Source organism: Phalangium opilio, unplaced genomic scaffold (genome assembly GCF_054372755.1).
Source record: "Phalangium opilio isolate 3A_F unplaced genomic scaffold, DU_Popi_V2 ptg000013l_1, whole genome shotgun sequence".
NCBI lineage: Eukaryota > Metazoa > Arthropoda > Arachnida > Opiliones > Phalangiidae > Phalangium > Phalangium opilio.
The window spans coordinates 7,310,599-7,330,169 of NW_028324148.1; the positions used below are offsets into that span (position 1 = coordinate 7,310,599).

At 38.2% G+C, this 19,571-nt stretch overlaps 1 protein-coding gene across 1 annotated transcript in view; it reads left to right on the top strand.

Moving 5' to 3' along the window:
* Positions 1-19,571, top strand: part of LOC149708763 (uncharacterized) — an 87,187-nt gene that overhangs the window by 56,209 nt on the left and 11,407 nt on the right. The window contains exons 3-16 of the mRNA XM_089865002.1: positions 2,120-2,260; positions 2,325-2,522; positions 3,463-3,501; positions 7,849-8,037; positions 8,097-8,150; positions 9,357-9,542; positions 9,706-10,164; positions 10,232-10,426; positions 10,488-15,464; positions 15,526-15,711; positions 15,989-18,903; positions 18,959-19,065; positions 19,110-19,377; positions 19,433-19,522. Coding sequence (XP_089721128.1) covers positions 2,120-2,260; positions 2,325-2,522; positions 3,463-3,501; positions 7,849-8,037; positions 8,097-8,150; positions 9,357-9,542; positions 9,706-10,164; positions 10,232-10,426; positions 10,488-15,464; positions 15,526-15,711; positions 15,989-18,903; positions 18,959-19,065; positions 19,110-19,377; positions 19,433-19,522 — 10,004 coding nt within the window. The remainder of the gene's footprint in view (positions 1-2,119; positions 2,261-2,324; positions 2,523-3,462; positions 3,502-7,848; positions 8,038-8,096; positions 8,151-9,356; positions 9,543-9,705; positions 10,165-10,231; positions 10,427-10,487; positions 15,465-15,525; positions 15,712-15,988; positions 18,904-18,958; positions 19,066-19,109; positions 19,378-19,432; positions 19,523-19,571) is intronic.

The window sequence follows — 19,571 nt, forward strand, 5'->3', positions numbered from 1 at the left end:
TACGGTGTTTAAAGATCAAGGTGCCATCTATCGCATAGATGTGGAAAGTATTTAACCCATTGAAATTTGAAATTTAGAGGTAAAACGGTATTAATAAAAAAATCGACATTCACTTGAAATATACAGCCCATAATATCATCACGCACCGCCAAAGCCATTAAAGAGAGAAACTCGTGAAAGTATAAAAACCATCGTAAATGTTCTGACCCCAAAATGTTAAACACATGTTTAATTAATTAAGGCCTTACACGTCTGCGTGACCCTAATAGCCCAAAGAGCATCGTTGCGTTGACCCTCGAAAAAGGCGTCACTACCAGAGAAGGCTTTTTCGTTTTCACCCAAATATATGTAGCCCATCTATTAGATAAAATTATAAAGGTATAATGAACGTATCTGAGAATTCTGGAGTAAAATATTATCAAGCACAAATGTACAATATTACAATCAATTCAATTTGAAGAAGTCTGACAAATAATATGGTAATTTTCAAATATGTATTCAAACATTTAATACATAAACAAGAACACGTTTTCGAAAAATAGAAATAAGAAAATAATTGAAAATTATTATTATTATTAATAACTGAATATTAATGGGGTGTACAGTGTGTTATGTAGGGACAGAGCCTATACCAAACTTCTCTTACAACAAATAGAGCTCTACTGGGCATGCGTGAGTTTCGACTTTTCCTGTTATCGTTCCATGCTTATATTACGTCATGATCTGCTAGGCAGAGAGGTCTAACGCGTAGAAGGTGCTCGTACCATCTATAATTGACACATGGTTTTCATTTGAAATATTCGTTTCATTATACGCTCTTTCGAATGATAAAACAAAAAATTCCAGACTGATCATTTCTTTTTAGAGTTTCATTATCCCTTTTTACAAAAGAAGATGGTCCTACAATTGTAACCTTGGGCGTCGGGTGAGAAAAAATTGCGAAGAGTAAAAATACTACATTATCTATAAGTTGAACTATCGACGACCCAAAAAAAATCAAGCCAAGGTTTCTAAAATTTTCTCCGTTTTACCAATTTAACTCTTTTGCAAATTCAATATGTTTAACCTTAGAGCGTGCTTCAGCTAGGATCATTATGAGAAATTTGAATAGCATTAAAAGCAAATATTCTAGTATTTAAAGTCTGGTCTCGCTTAATTTTTCGTCGAATCCTTGAATGTATAATTTAAACGAATGATATTTTTTTTTAAACGGAAACTTTGTTTTGAATAAGTTTATTGCTTTTTAATGGAACGCTGCTTTGTTATAAAAATCGTTTTATTTGTTCAAAGTCGATTTTGAAGAGCGTCAATTATGGGTCAAGGGTAGCTTGACTTTATTTTGATAAGAACAAATTATGTAAGCAGAACACACGAGTTCAAATGCTCTTCATTAACAGTACCTTAAAAATGTCAGTTATATCGGTTGAAACGCAATAGAAGTTACCCATAATTGACATATTTATACAGCCCTATTTTAAGATATATTTAGTAGTAAACTGGTCTTTGGCGGCCAAACCCATGAAAGCTTTTTCTCACTGCCATATTATGATAATTTGAACTAATATTTCACAATATTGAAAATCACAATTGAATGTGGTGAAATGTACATCTTTATTTAGAAATGTTTTAACTTTCTTTGATCAGCCTTTTTTAAGCAAATTTCACTTTTCAAGCTATTCATATTATGAAAACTTGATACTGGATGATAAAAAGACTCCAATTTGTCTGTCTATTCGTTTCGTTTGCAAATCATAACACATTGCATTTTTCCGAGGCGGAACGTTTTTTCGTCTCGGGGAAGCGTCTGCGTTTTCTATTCTAAATTGTTCCTTGACTCATCTAACAGTTCATTCATTCAATTGAAAAAGGGACTAGAATTTGCTATTGCTAGTATCATCACTAATTCCTTAATCCTGCGCATTTTTCTTTGACTTTATTTCATAAGACAGCTGTAGTTTTTTCAATAGCAAGATGATAATACAGTGAAACTTGTCAAAGATATATATTTACTCTGCCATTCACTGTATTTTATCTTTACCATGCAATAGATGCACTGTAGTTTTCAATGTATTTATTAGTGAGTGGTCTGGTTTTAAAAACGTTATTTTTTCTTTTACAGCTCCTGTAGCGGATCATGGTCACCACGTCCACACGAAAGGTGGTCACTCTCCCCGTGGTCATTTTTCTGCTGATCATCCTTCACAATACAAGCCTGGTCATAAACCGTATCATCCATATTTACGCTCTCCTAGGGATAGAGGTTAGTTTTAAAAATGGCCTAAATATCAAACTAAAACGATTTTAACACTATACTATAACATTAGGATGTTACTACATGTTGAGACACTACCAGAACGGTGAGCAGATCGAGACGAACGAGCCTTGCTTGAACTGTACGTGCGTCAACAGCATGCTAATGTGTTACTTGAGAGTGTGTTCGTTCCTCAAGCCTCCTACTTCCGATGACTGCGTCATAGAAAAGGAAGAAGGCGAATGCTGTCCGAAGATATGGTGTCCTGATGGTAAGCATTAATTATAAGATTTTTTGGATCTTCATTTTTGATGAAAATTGATGTACATAAGTCAAAATTAAATTAATATTATAATATAATTAGAAACCCCTTAATATTAGTTCAGAAATAGATACTATTATAAATTAACTACACGACTACGTAATAACTTAACATTCTTCACCAAAGTAAAGAATACGAAACTTCTGTATAAATCTATTTTGACAGACATTTAAAGAGAGCATGAAGTGGAAAATCAAGTTATTTTTCTTCTAATTATAAGACCAGTCTGTGTAATGAAGCATTCCGGAAATACCTACGAATGATTTTAAAATTAAAATTAGATTCACATTTGAAGAATAATTTGAAATAAGCCTCTCCCACCAATCGCATAACGCACTGCCTTTTTGTTAACAAAATTATCGAGGACCGCTCTGTCACGCGCCACGATTGTCACATCGCACGCTATTTTTATCAAATCTTGCGATAAATTTCATTCGACAAGTAGCTTGCTACGAGAATTTTGTTAATAAAAAGTCATCGTAATTTGCGATTGTTCAGAGGTACGTTTTTAAAACTATCCATGAAATTTCAAACTTCCACTTCAATCTCCCTTTAACGAAACTTTCAAAAGCACATAACTCAGTGCGCTCTTATTATTAGTGTTATATTTTTCTCCAGGTTGTTTACAAATTTCTCACTTAATAATCATTTTAAATGAAAATTACTGTCATTTATTGACTAAAAGGTGTCAGTTAAACCTTTACTTGGTTTAGTTTTATTAAAGCTTTGGTTACTGCTTTATAAGGATTAAAGAAAGTTCTGACCTGTTTTAGTCCACTTTGTTCGACAAATTACTAAGCTTTAGTAATTTGTTAAATAAGCTGAAATAATGCCCTCATCTTTTGGATAAACATAAATTGTAAATGCGTGGCTTTTTTCTACTTTTCAGAACCAGTAACGACGCCGCCTCCGATTGAGCACGAAGAAGGTGAGTGGATATAAATTTTCTCATTTAACTTCGAAACAACGATTCGAAAATTCAGTGAAAAGCTATTGATGAAATTTATTGCACCTTTCACCTCGCCTTTATGTAAGACTTTAAAAAGCATTTAGGCCCTTTTATCCTACAAGTACGTTATTTTAACGCGTTGTAACGGCTAACGGAAGTTAAACTTTCTCTGAAAACCTAATTAGCGTAGGAGGGAGTTTTTGCCATATTGAAACACGTGGTGCGACTATTCTGCATTGAATTTAGTGTAGGACGTGATTTGCACGTATGTATACTAGTTAAAATTATCGTTCGGAAAAAGCCCAGTTTTGTGTTAGGAAAAGAACCAAAATGTGCCACTCAGTTTTGATTTCTTACATGTTCAAAATTTTAATGTTCTAAAATCTACAGACCTATAATCTTGCAAAAGAATTTGGTACTAAAAATACACGGTGTTTCCGATAATGCATTCAATATAATTCACGCATTTATCTATGAGTTTTACATAAATAGGTGGTTTTGTGTAGAGCTCGGCATTTTCTATCAATTATCCACTTTATTTTATCTTTATCCATACCCGAAAAATATCCACAGAACTTACATGTTAAATCGTATTATAATCCACAAATTTGTTTATAAATAATCGGTTATCCACCAATTTGTGGATAATTGATCGAAAATGCCGAGCTCCGAGTTTTGTGAATTGATATTTTTATGAACAATACCACTTCTTATGAATTGATTAAGAATAGCAACAGCCTATGTGTAGAAATAATTGTCCTTTCAGGCGTCATAACAGAATTATTCCACGCCTTATGATACTTGACTGTTATGCAAGACGAATATAATTTTAAGGTATTTAATTTAGGGGGAAAGTGATCAAGTACGCATAGTACCTCGTGCGTGACCGATTAAAGTTTTACCTAAAACTTACCGGAAATGTCCAAGGTCAAACGCATTTTTTTTTGGTTGATATTTTAACATTTTCGGAGAAAGTCGCCCAGAATGTTTCGTGTCCAAATTGTAAAGTGAACGTCTGGAGAGTTGAATTCTACAAACACACATCGAAACACTTAAGAGGCCACTCCCGGCGGTGATTCATCGTTGTCTTTTACATTTAACGGTTGAGGATATATGTATGAAAATGACGGTTTCCCTTTTCAATATTCCAATCTCGGGCACCTGTTGTGGCCCTTCCTAATATTAAATCTATCCCGAGTACTTGCATTTTATCTGTAGAAACACGCGATATTTATGAGGAAACATAATAAGGTTCTCACAGTTTCTTTTTATTGAAGAGAAAAATGGGGTTATGTTAATTTATTTTTAAGGTTTGTAGTCTTTTTAGAAATTTTTTTAACTCTGATTGAGGTTATACTTTTGGTTAGAAACAGTGAAACCAAAACTTGGATTTCTTAAAATTAGAACTCGGCATTTTCGATCAATTATCCACAAATTGGTGGATAACCGATTATTCATGAACAAATTTGTGGATTATAATACGATTTAACACGTAAGTTCTGTGGATAATTTTCGGGTATGGATAAAGATAAAATAAAGTGGATAATTGATAGTTAATGCCGAGCTCTACTTAAAATATGCATATGCATCTTTATTACATATATTATGTAACTACTGCAATTTCAGATACTTAAAGCAAAGGGCGGCACCGTTGATGTCCCTGAAAGTCTGCCTTTTCTGCTACACGTTGGTTAATATTGGCAAAGGCTAGTTAAACCAAAGGCAGGAACCAATGGGACCTAGTGCATTAGGTCTGATTGGTTCCTGCCTTTGGCAAGGTAAAATTCGTGTCCAGAAGATTAGCCAGCATGCTAGGGGTGATTATGGAGCCGCCTGTTACTTTAAATGTACTTTTTAAGTATAGGAATTAGATGTATAAGGAATTGCGAGCATTTAGTCAAGATTATATTCGGTTAATGGGGCTCCCAAGGAAATTATTTAAAGGAGATGTGTTTCAGAGTAAATAAAGATTCACTCTTGAAACCTTCACAGAAGTGCTCCCTGGTGTGGAGTTAGACCGAGGAGTTATGCAATAACGTGCCCATCATGTCCCAGAGCAATATCCCTATCCATAACATCGGTACAAACTTACTGGAAGAGATTTGAGGTTATTTTAAAAACCATACTTGTTATGTTACGTACCATTTAAGGTAAAAGAGTCTGTTTTGTTTCTGAAGTGAAAGTGTTCATTTGCTCAGGTCCCTACTTTTTTAATATACACAATATTCTCATTTAGGCCTAAACACATTTCACGAAGATAAGGCTTTCAGAACGTTAAAAAAAGTCCAAGATCACAAGATATAATATGCATAATCGGCATAAATTTTCAAGCGTAATTAAGGAGTATTTTGAGCAAATCCAAACCGTTCAAATGGAAACCACAGTTATTGAAATATTTGTCCTTGCTCCTTAAAAGCAGCTGTTGGACAACGGCGAGTCATACTGAGCATGCCAAAAAAGTTACCCACGAGTTTTTCTTTAAACCTGACACACGTTTTAAAATAATTCGGGAAAATTCGCGTGGATAAAAGTAAAAGTTGAAAGTTCTGCATGGCTAATTTCGCATCGTATCGGTAAAAGTCAGCTTTCTGCGAGACGATAATTTCCTGCTTCGAGAGAAAAGATGATTTTTCGGTTTGGCAAGCAGTCGTGTTACCGAGATTTTCCCTTACCCTCCGTTTCCTTTTACGCTTTGACCATCCGTCAGTTAACAAGGCGCCAAAGCACGCTGAAACATCACGAGAAAAAACTATGCCAAACACGATTTTTCTAATAGAATACCTATTGCTTTCGAATGCTAGATCAGTGGCCAACCTTGAGAAGGATATTTGATTCTGTCTGTATGCGTGTACGCAACGGGCTTACATAATCGACCACCCCCGCGGGTATGGCAGTTCTGACATAGATGAGGTATACGCTTTTTATCCGGAAAAGGCAAAATAATTCCAAGTAAAAATTTAAAATTACATGAACCATAAACCGTGTAAAAATATTTTGACCAGTGCAATGTAATTGAGTATTCGATAGCTGATCATGCAATTTATATATCATATTTAGTGATTGAGTACTATTTCACTACATAATTCTATATATTTCTTTATTAAGTCTATAATCCCCTGTGACTAATCCTAGGAAAATTATTTTCCAACATTTATGATGATGACTGAAATATTTTATTATACGTTGAGCTTCAATAGTTCTTCAAAATTAAAATTTTTAACAATGATCAATCAGACTGACATTCTACCACATGTTGTCAGATTTGTTTCTTAAAGGGAGGGTGAAGAAGAAAATCAAGTGATTTTTTATGGATTCTTCTACTAATTATAAGACCAGTCTGCATAGTGAAACATTCAGGAAATACTTCCGAATGATTTAAAATTCAAATTAGGTTCAGGTTTCAAGGATAATTTTAAACAAGGACTGCCGACCAATCGCGTAACGCCCTGCCTTTTTGTTAACAAAATTCTCGTCTTATAATTAGTAGAAGAATCGATAAAAAATAACTTGATTTTCTACTTCACCCTCCCTTTAATGAACGGTTTATTTACGCTTCACCCGTCTGTTGATACACTCTCACAAATTAATTATTATATCGCACAAGTCTTACTAACAAGTAACACTAGTTGAAAGGAACACTACATCAATAATCACTAATCCATTCTATTGTGTTATTGATAGAGGTTCAGGAGGTCAAACATTTTTCTATCTCCCTTCTTATTCTTCTTATGATTTTGGGCCACATGACAATATTGTCGATTTTCACTCTATCTGAAATAATTTTATATTTCCCTGATACGTGATAGTGCAGTGGTGTGAAGGGGAGTTAAATTTACATAACAAGATATCGGCGTGTTATATGTTTTATTCTTCATTGCCGCGTTATTCTCGCGTGCATATCCGTGTCTTATAAAATTAATTTATGCGTTAAAGGGATTTCATCACGATATTATACACGCTTTATCGTTTTTTTCTTGTGAAAAACGTTGTATGATTATAACTTTTAAAAGTAATAATCGATAGAAATAATGCATCCTGTAGTTTTCCTTTCGTCCCAAGGTTAAGTATATTTTGATGGTAAAATTAGCTTGTTTAATACTAAATGACAGCAGGAAATGTAGGTAGTGATTAGTAAATTAGTATTTTGTTATTAATTTTAACGATTTATTATTTATTGTAAATATTTTTACTAATTTTCATGGATTGTCGTCCTAAATGAAAATAAATTTCGACGAAATAGTAGGCCTAATAACATAAAATGGAAGTGTGCAATAATTTTCATTTCAAATTATTTACAATATTCAAATGAGAATTGCTTATCTCTAGGATGTTTTCTCGATGGAAAATATTACCATGAAGGTGCTCAAGTCCCGTCTGATCCAAAAAAGCCATGTGATGTGTGCTATTGCGTCCGCAACAGTACTGTTTGTGCCATGCAAGAGTGCGAATTGCAAGTTCCTGGCTGTAGGCCCGTTTACAAGAATGGAGCTTGTTGTCCCTCTAGATATAATTGCTGTAGGTTTTAAAGTCTATTGTTAAGTCTCGAAACAAAAGTTTAACCCATTTTTTTGCAGCTCAAGCTACAACCACCTTTGCACCTGGAGTTACTCCTGAAACTGCCGCTTTAGGTGAGGACAATTTATTTTAATTTCTTCTCTTTTTAACTGATTCAATCGAAGTACTGACCAATGTGGTGTTAGGGTACCTTCACATTTGGGTGTAAATCTACAAATGTAAGCCGAAATAGGATTGAGGGACTCCTTAGATCATCAGTCATAGGGATTAGTTGGGGTGTTGTCCTGGTCGAACTTCAGATCTCTAGTTCATAGGTGGTTTTGCTAGTTATCTTCAATCGTATCCTTTCAGCTCTCTACCCTTTCAATAACAATACCATGTACATACCTAAAACATTAATTGAATTCACTCAAGGTCTGAAGTTTGACAACTGTATAGAAGAACTAAAAAAATTAAATTTAAAAAGCCAAATATACGCAAGCATAGACGCAAGCCACCAAATGTAATCATAACATTGCATCGGCAGTTTTGCCATTACTAGCTTCTTACAGAAATGAGAAAAGCCAAAAGTACAGGATAGAAATTTGAAAGACGCCGTCACAAATTTTCAATTAATACCTGGTTTCTTTAATTCGCGTTTTAAATTCCGTGAATCATAGAAACAATAATTTCAATTTGCCCTTTTGTTCTTCAAACAATGTCAATGCAAAAGAAGTGAAAAATATATTTATATGAAAGGCACGCCAATTTGAAGAAAAAAATGGGATGTAAATTATTAACCGTTTTCAAGGTTATATGGATAAGGCAAAATTATTATTAATTATTTTCAATTTAGGAAGTCTATAGTTGTATGGAAATCTTTATTGTTGAAAAAATGTATAGTATGACTTCTGCAGTAAATTTTATTTTAATTAAAATCCTTACTAGTTTTAAAATAAGCTTTAAAGTAATTACACAGTATAATTGAAATAACGTTTTTCTTGAACCTCTGAATAAGTTTTTTTAATTTCTCCTTTGTTTATTTAAAGATTGATATTTCTTTAAAAATTTATGAAAATCTTATCTTAAATTAAGTGGTATTTTATTCCAAACATATCTTTTTAAAATTTTAAATATTTTAATTGGATTATAGTTCGATAATGCCAAAATCAGTTTGAAATGCCAACCTTCTCACTAATCTCTAACATTTGATCGAAGATATACCAGAAAGCCTTGATTTTCACGCACCTATACTTCTGTTTTGTTAATTTCCGTTTGGTGAAGTTAAAATCAAAAAGAGCATAATGAAACTAAAAGATTTTTTATTTTTCTATTTTAAGGATGTCTGATCGAAGGCAAACTTTATGCTGATGGTGCCCCAGTTACTTCTAAAGACCCTTGTAAACACTGCTACTGTATGAGAAACGAAGTGGTATGCGCTGTACGAGAATGTAAAGCACCTGAAGATGGTTGTGAAGCTGTTCCTGCTCCAAAAGGACATTGTTGTCCCGAAAGATACGAATGCCGTTAGTATAATCTTGAATACTTTAAAAAAGACCCGAAATAATCGCGAAGGAAAAAAAAAGATATTTATCATCTGCTAGAGAATTATGATAAAATCACCAAACCTGTTTTGTCACTTTGATTAGAATCAAGCTACCATAAAATAAACATATAATCTTTTTACAGCTGAAACTACTTTATCACCAACGTACGTCAACGCTACAGAATTTCCGAGCCAAATGAAAATAGAGCAAAGTAAAGATGAGATACCATTCCTGCCGTTTAAGCCCACGATAACCACAAAAGAACCGGAACCAGAGGAGCTGACCAACGCTCCACCGACCGATTATCCACTTGAGCTAACCGAACCGAATTTATCCGGATCAACCCTAGATGAGAAGATTCCAACTACAATTAGTCCTTTAATAGAAACGACGACAGTGGATCATTCTGAAACTAAAGTCCCTACCATTACCGAAGCAACGACTCGATTACCATATATTGATCATGAGAAATATAATCAAACTTCTAGTCTTAAACCCCTACCTCAAGGCGAAATTACCACTTTCCGAACTACTCCCGCCGTTGTAAGCAGAAGGACGACAATCGGTCCAATGTTCTTTCCAGGAGCAATTCCTGGCGAAGGTAGAAATTGCTACCTTGAGTTTTTGAATCAAACTTTTTGCTATATCTAAACTTGAAAATTCATTAGGTGTCTGCCGTTACGAAGACAGGGTTTACACAAATGGTCAGTCCGTTGTTTCCAATGATCCCTGCATGGTGAATTGCGTTTGTGCCAACAGCGTCGTGTACTGTGATGAATTAATGTGCCAGAAACCAGCTCAAGACGTATCTCAGTGTCGTATTGTTTACACTCCAGGAGAGTGTTGTCCTTACTTCGAGTGTGGTATGTGGTGAAGATACTTTTAATTTATATAAGGTCAAATTTACAAGATTTTTAATTTCAGTTAAAACACCTGTAAACAAGACAACTGTACAGCCAGTCCAGGTATCGACTGTTACCCTTGTCGATGATTTAGCTACGACCATACCAAATGAAATTACTAGCGAGCCAGACTCTGAAACAACAGTATCAACTAAATCACCCGGTCCGGTGTATGGAGTTTCATTTACAAAACCTTCTGAATTACAAGGAGAAACCACGAGTCCTACAGTACTGCCGCCATTAGCCGAAACTACAACAAAATATGAAGAAGCAGCTACTAACGTTACTACAACAGAAGGCCTTACAAGCACAAATGTTTCAGATATCACTGGAGAATTTAGCACAACTGGCAAAGTAGGAAGTACCTCCGAACCTGAGATAGATTCCTCTACTCCAGCTTCGTCCAAGCCATATGGTGGAACTGATGAAGTGAAAGTTACAACTGAAGACATTGTAACAGAAAAAATTAAAGAGGGAATAACGGAAAATAGCGGAATAAGCGAAACAACCCAAAAAATATATATTACGACAGAAGAGACGGTGACACAACCAGGTAAAGGAGAAATAACATCTGAAACTCCACAGCCTACCGAAGAAAATGTTACAAGTACCATCCAGGCATTACAAGAAAATACAACGGGAACTACAGATGAAAGTACCATCAAAACAGCCTCAGGAATTGATGGAGTGACGACTACATCATCTATTGATGTTTCGTCACAAGAAACTGAATACACTTCACCAGATGCTGTTGCAACAAGTACCACTAAACAGCAAGAGGAAATTACAACCACGGTTCAAACAGTCAAAGATGTATTGCATATAACAACAAGACCTTCTTCAGATGTATCGCAAGAAAGTACAACAAGAACGGAGAATGAAAGTACCATTAAACCAGCCTCTGGAATTGATGGAGTGACGACATTATCATACGTTGACGTTTCGTCACAAGAAACAGAATACACGGTACCAGAGGATGTTGCAACAAGCACCACCAAACACCCAGAAGCAATCACCACTACGGTTGAAGCAGTCAAGAAGTTATTTGATATAACTACAAGACCTTCGTTAGAAATTTCGTCAGATGTAACGAAATCTTCTGAATCTGTAACATTGGGAATAGGAAGCACCCTTAAAAGTATAACAGACGACGGCGCTACGACTATACCAGAAATTACTGAAAGTGTCACTACGCCACAGTCTACCCTTATTACATCAGGCCCTCCTGGAGCCATGGAAACTGTAAGCACTCGTAAAACCACGACCGAAGACGGATCTACAGAGCGTGCAACTGAACAATCCACTACCTTACAGCCTGGAACAGATTCTTCAACATCAAGCATAAACGTGGATACTGAAATGACTTCTTTAGAACCAGATGCAGTCAGTACGGCTACATTAAAACCAGTTACGGAAGAAATAGCTACTTCCACCGTTTCTGGAGTTGAAAAAGTAACTACTGGTGGTGCGGTTTCCGAATCCGATATAGATATTTTCTCGACAACTGAAGGAGTAACGTTACGTGCGACAGCCAAAACAACCACTACCGACGGTGCAACGATTATCCCAGATATTAATGAAAGTACAACCACGTCACAGTCTATTCCTATTACCACTGGCTTACCAGGAGCAATGCAAACTATAAGCACTCATAAAACAACGACTGAAGAGGGATATTCAGTAAGTGAAACTGAGCCATCCACTAAATTACTGCCTGGTAGAGAATCTGAAACTCCAAGCGGCGACAACTTGGAAACTGAAGCTAGTTCTACGGAAAAAGCAGTCAGTACGGCTACACCGAAATCAGTTACGGAAGAAGTTTCGACTTCCACAGTTTCTGCTGGAGAAAGAGCAACTACTATTCATGGGGTTTCCGAGTTGGAAATAGGATTTTCCTCGACAACTGCAGGAGAAATGCCAGGTGTAACATCCACTACGGAACAGCCAGAACCATCAGCTACCGTAACAGTCTCTAAGTCAGAGGGGCTCTTTACTACATCTGGAATAATCGAAAGAAAACCTACTCAAGATACATCCGAGACAACTATTGGAGATCTTTCAGTAACTGAATTTAAAACGACCACTTCGACTCCTGTGATTATAGAAGAGGGAACTACCTTAAGTCCCATTTTGCCTCAGGATATAACGAAACAAAGTACAGATATATCTGAAGAGGTTAAAACCACGTCAGCCCCCGACGCTGAAATAACGAAACAAAGTACAGATATATCCGACGAGGTTAAAACCACGTCAGCCCCCGACGCTGAAATAACGAAACAAAGTACAGATATATCGGACGAGGTTAAAACCACGTCAGCCCCCGACGCTGAAATAACGAAACAAAGTACAGATATATCCGACGAGGTTAAAACCACGTCAGCCCCCGACGCTGAAATAACGAAACAAAGTACAGATATATCCGACGAGGTTAAAACCACGTCAGCCCCCGACGCTGAAATAACGAAACAAAGTACCGATATATCCGACGCGGTTAAAACCACGTCAGCCCCCGACGCTGAAATAACAACCCCAAAATATTTGCAAACCGAAAGTACCCCCAAAGAAACGGTTTCCACCGCAAGCACGCCATCGACCATAGCAGAAACAACCAAATCTAGTAGTCAAGTTGACGAAGAAATTACAACTGGTGTTTCCGATACTAAAAAACCGACCATTTTACTAGGCACGTCCAGACCATTAGAAATTACAGATTCTTCCAAAGATGAAAAGCCTATTACGTCACCCACATCAACGAGTGAACCAACGAAAGCCGATACAACAATATCTATAACTGGCTTTGACCAAACATTCACGACAACATCGAACACTGAATCAGAAATTTTCAACCTACAAACCACTCAATTTTCTACCAAGAAGCCTCCGATACTTGAAGTTCACGATCAAGTTCTAGGAAGTACCAAGCAAGAAACGTCTACCAGTGAAGCAAGTACAATTACTGATAGTTCCGTTTCGAGAACCGAAGGAGCTACGGACGTATCAGTAGAAAGAACTACAACTACTAAGATACCAGAGGAAGAATATAAGACCAGTACCCTAGTTAGTTCAGAAAAGCCTCAGCCAACCACTAGACCTGTTTTACCAAGTAAAGACGGTGAAACGAAAGAGCCAGAAAAGCTTTCAACGAAATTTCCTTATTATACATTCTCATCAGAAAGTAGTATAGGTACAACGTCAAAAATTAGTGAAGATACAGCACCGTTTGGTATTGATCTGGGAGCGATAGACGAAAGACGCCAACCAGGTGTTTCACAGACAACAGAAACTTCCTCTGTTGATGTAACTCTTGTCCCAGAAATTCCTACAGTGCCAGCAAAATATATAACAGTTAAGCCAGACGAGGGATCGGTTTCGACTGGAAAAGTCGAAAGCTTTACAACAGGAATACCATATGGAGAGACCAAAAGCGATGGAGAAACTTCAACTGAACTTTCAATGTCTACAGATGTGCCTTCTGATGTAACTACTAGAACTTCATCAAAGGAAACATTAAGCACTCTACTCCCAGAACAAGACGTAACTACAGCTATCACCGAAAAGAAGGATAAAGTACCTTACGTTACAACGGGAGGTGAAGAAACCACAGGATATACATCCCAAACGTCAGAATCAAGTCCTACAGATGGTCTAGGAACCAAATCGAGTACAGAAATGTTTACAACTTTGAAACCATCAATAAAACCAGATGTAGAACTAACAACTGAGTCCCTTTCTGATGAGACCACAACTTCTATCTCAAGGGTAGATATTAAAATAAACGTATCGGAACCACCATTAGAAGACTTTGAAACTTCTTCAAATACAACTGAGTTCAGTAGTACACCCGGAAAAACAGATTTGACGTCAGAAAATACCCCAACAACCGCTGGCGTATCGGAAGATACGAAAACTACGAAAATAGAAACCGAGCCTTTTACGGCAACGAGTGCCTTAGAAATTTTAACTTCTGAAAAACTTGAAACTGATAGTTCATCAGTCACAAAATCCATACCGGATATCTCACAAACTACCGAATCTATCTTGGTTACTGGAACTAAAATTGAAGAACCACAATCAACAACATCCGTTTTACCTGACAAAGCAATTATAATTGCCGAAATGACATCTGATGGACAATTATTGACCACTACTGACAAGGCAATGCTATCAACGGAAGGAGTAACGTCTGTAACAAAAACAGTTGATGGCGCAATTGCTGATATCACAACTATACAACAGGAAGATAAATCGACATTAGGAGTAACAACAGCAGCGTCTATTACATCTGAAACTTTACCGGACCAACCTAAATTATCTCTAGGAGTGTCATATACTAGGATTACGTCTTCTGAGGTACCACACACTGCGACTTCTCCAACGGAAGGGGTTACCGAACTCGCAAGTACTCTGGGAATCACCTCGGAAAAAACTTTTACTCCAGGAACCGTCGACGAAGATGTAACAACTAAAAAATTGCCTGACGAATTAACCACGTCAAAACCATCGGGAATTTCTGATTATACTAAAACGTCCCTGCAAGATATTACCACAGAGACAGAATCAGAATCCGGTACTACCCCTGAACCATATACGAAAAGTGAAATCGCTGGAACAATTAATATAAGTGAAGAAAAGCAATCTGAACCAACTTCAACGGAATCATTCAAAAAAGTAACAACGGAAATTGTAGAAGGCACATCCCAATCCACTTCTGAGAAGCCAGAAAAAAGTACTTCACTTGAATTAGCTACCGTGACGGAGGACGATGGAGTTCTTACTGAAGCTCCAGAGCTTACTACACTGTCAGAAATTGATCAGCCATCGGAATCGCCTATTGAAATAAGCACTAAGAGAATCGTTCCTGCGCTTGATGAAGAAGGTACAACTACTAAATCTTATAGCCGTTCAACCGAAACCGCACTTGAATTTACAACTTCTGAGCCTATAACCACCAGTACCGAGCAAATAACAACGATATTTCCAAGCACAACAACTACGGGAGGTAAGTTAACTGTTTGAAGGCAGTTTAAAATATATAATAATGCAATACATTTTTTCGTTAGTTTGTTATGTTAACAACACGCTATATCTCGACGGTGAAACTATATTAACTTCGGATCCATGTGAGCTGTGCTACTGCGCGTCCGGTGAACTAATTTGTATATTGCAAGTTTGTAAGACACCCGGTGACGGATGCCAGCCTAGTGTAATTAATGATGATGAGTGTTGCCCAGTAATTTACAAGTGCCGTAAGTATTTATAGTCGTATTAACGAGCGAGAGGAGAATTATGTATTGAAGATAAAAAAGCTTGTAGTTAAAAATAGGTAAACGAAGTCACTGAAAGAGTAGTGATTTCTGTGGGAAATAAATCTGATATGATTGCGTTGAGCGATCATTCGTCTCATAAAACCTACTCACCATTTAGTGAATTGGGTATCTGCTTACACAACATTTCTCCTCTCTTATCTTTTTCTTGTATTTTTCATGTAATATATAAAATAAACATAACCAAAACTATTTTCAGCTCCCGATAATCATACTGTGACATATCTCCCCGAGAACGTAACTTTAACAACAATTGAGCGAACCACCAAACTACCTCCTTATGAATCGACAGTCGATACAACTACACTATCCAGCGTGTTGCCTGAAGAAAAGATAACTCGTTTACCAGAAATAGAGACAACTACTCTTGCTGGAGGCACTGACCCAAGAAAACGTCCACAAACTGGAACTCCGGCTGAAGGAACGATATCAACAGAATTAAACACCGAAAGTGTAACTAGTGATGTAACAGAACAAGAACCCACAACCATGTCAGTTGGAGACACAACACCACCATCAGAGAGCAAGTCACAGACTGTGAAATATTCCAAAGAAGGAACGACAGTTTCGCCTATAGGAGAAATAACTACCCTGGGAGATTCGAAAAAATCAGATTTAGTAACAACTGAAAAATCTCTTACGTCAGAAACTGTTGAAACTACAGGAAAAACAGTATTAGTTTCTGAAACTACACCTTTCGATGGAATTGAAATCACGACCACTGGAGTTACGGTTCCAGCTATTTCGTTAGGCGTTACACTCGAAGAGCAGACAACAGATGGAATGTTGTCTACCACACTTAAAACGGAAGGAAAGACATCTAAAATTCCAATTCCTGAGAGTTTTACAACATTGACAACGGAAGTGGGAACTGACGCTACTGCGACTTCAGAAACCATAACTGACGGTACTGCGGCTCCGGAAATTGTAACTGTCGCTACTAAGGCACCTGAAATTGTAACTGCCGCTACTAAGGCTCCAGAAATTGTAACTGACGCAACTAAGGCACCGGAAATTATAACTGACTCTACTGCAGCTCCGGACGCTACTTCAGCTCCGGAAATTGTAACTGACGCTACTTCAGCTCCGGATATTGTAACTAACGCTACTACGGTTCCGAAAATTGTAACTGACGGTACTACGGCTCCTAAAATTGTAACTGACGCTACTGCAGCCCCAGTAACAGACGCTACTAAGGCACCAGTAACTGTAACTGACGCTACTTTGGCTCCGGAAATTGTAACTGACTCAACTGCGGCTCCGGAAATTGTAACTGACTCAACTGCGGCTCCAGAAATTGTAACTGACGGTACTAAGATACCGGAAATTATAACTGACGGTACTAAGACACCGGAAATTGTAACTGACGGTACTAAGACACCGGAAATTGTAACTGACGGTACCAAGACACCGGACATTGTAACTGACGCTACTTTAGCTCCGAATATTGTAACTGACGCTACTAAGGCATCGGAAATTGTAACTGACGCTACTACGGCTCCTAAAATTGTAACTGACGCTACTGCAGCTCCGGAAATTGTAACTGACGCTACTAAGGCACCAGTAACTGTAACTGACGCTACTGCGGCTCCGGAAATTGTAACTGACGCTACTGCGGCTCCGGAAATTGTAGCTGACTCAACTGCGGCTCCAGAAATTGTGAGTGACGGTACTAAGACACCGGAAATTGTAACTGACGGTACTAAGACACCGGAAATTGTAACTGACGGTACTAAGACACCGGAAATTGTAACTGACGGTACCAAGACACCGGACATTGTAACTGACGCTACTGCAGCTCCGAAAATTGTGACTGACGGCACTAAAACACCGGAAATTGTAACTGACGCTACTGCATCTCCGGAAATTATAACTGACGCTACTGCATCTCCGAAAATTATAACTGACGCTACTGCAGCTCCGGAAATTATAACTGACGCTACTGCAGCTCCGGAAATTATAACTGACGCTACTGCAGCTCCAGAAATTATAACTGACGCTACTGCAGCTCCGGAAATTGTAACTCACGCTACAAAGGCACCGGAAATTGTAACTGACGCTACTATGGCACCGGAAATTGTAACTGACGGTACTAAGACACAGGAAATTGTAACTGACGCTACTGCAGCTCCGGAAATTGTGACTGACGGTACTAAGACATCGGAAATTGTAACTGACGCTACTAAGGCACCAGTAACTCTAACTGACGCTACTTTGGCACCGGAAATTTTAACTGTCGGTACTAAGACTGCGGGAATTATAACTGACGCTACTAAGGCTCCGGAAATTGTAACTGACGCTACCACGGCTCCGGAAATTATAACTACCGGTACTGCGGCTCCAGGAATTATAACTGACGCTACTAACGGTTCGGAAATTGTAACTGACGCTACTAAGGCACCGGAAACGGTAACTGACGCTACTGCGGCTCCGGAAATTCTAACTGACGCTACTGCAGCTCCGGAAATTATAACTGACACTACAGCGGCTCCGGAAATTCTAACTGACGCTACTATGGGACTGGAAATTCTAACTGACGCTACTGCAGCTCCGGAAATTATAACTGATGCTAATGCGGCTCCGGAAATTGTAACTGACGCTACTGCGGCTCCGAAAATTGTAACTGACGCTACTGCGGCTCCGGAAATAGTAACTGACGCTACTGCGTCTCCGGAAATTGTAAGTGACGCTACTAAAACACCGGAAATTGCCATCACAACCGGCAGTAAAATACCGTCTGAGACCACTACTGGAAAACCGTCACACGTAACGGCGGAAGACCAAATATCCGACGACATCACTAACAACATCAAAATAAGTTCTGAAGTGACTACGGAAGAGGGAGAAACGATCGTTGTTACAACTGACGGCAAAATACCTTTAGATGTCAAAACCGACGGCTCAATACCTTCCGAAGTCACAACTGATACCATAATTCCGTCTGATGTCACAACCGACGTCAAGGTATCTTATGATGTCTCGACCGCTGGCAAAATACCTTCCGATGTCACTACTGAGGGCAAAGTACCTTACGATGTCACTACTGAGGTCAAAGTACCTTACGATGTCACAACCGAAAGCAAAGTACCTTCCGATTTCACAACCGAAAGCAAAGTACCATCCGATGTCACAACCGAGGGCAAAGTACCTTCCGATTTCACAACCGAAGGCAAACTACCTTCCGATGCCACAACCGAGGGCAAAGTACCTTCCGATGCCACAACCGAGGGCAAAGTACCTTCCGATGCCACAACCGAGGGCAAAGTACCTTCCGATGTCACAACCGAGGGCAAAGCACCTTCCGATGTTACAACCGAAAGCAAAGTACCTTCAGATGTCACAACCGAAAGCAAACTACCTTCAGATACCGACGACATTACACCTTCCGATGTAACAACCGAAGACAAAATACTTTACGAAATAACAACTGAGGGCAAAATATCTTCTGATGTTACAACCGAAGACAAAGTACCTTCCGATGTCACAACCGAGGGCAAAGTACCTTCCGATGTCACAACCGAGGGCAAAGTACCTTCCGATGTCACAACCGAGGGCAAAGTACCTTCCGATGTCACAACCGAGGGCAAAGTACCTTCCGATGTCACAACCGAGGGTAAAATACCTTCCGATGTCACAACCGAAGACAAAGTACCTTCCGATGTCACAACCGAGGGCAAAATACCTTCCGATGTCACAACCGAGGGCAAAATACCTTCCGATGTCACAACCGAGGGCAAAATACCTTCCGATGTCACAACCGAGGGCAAAGCACCTTCCGATGT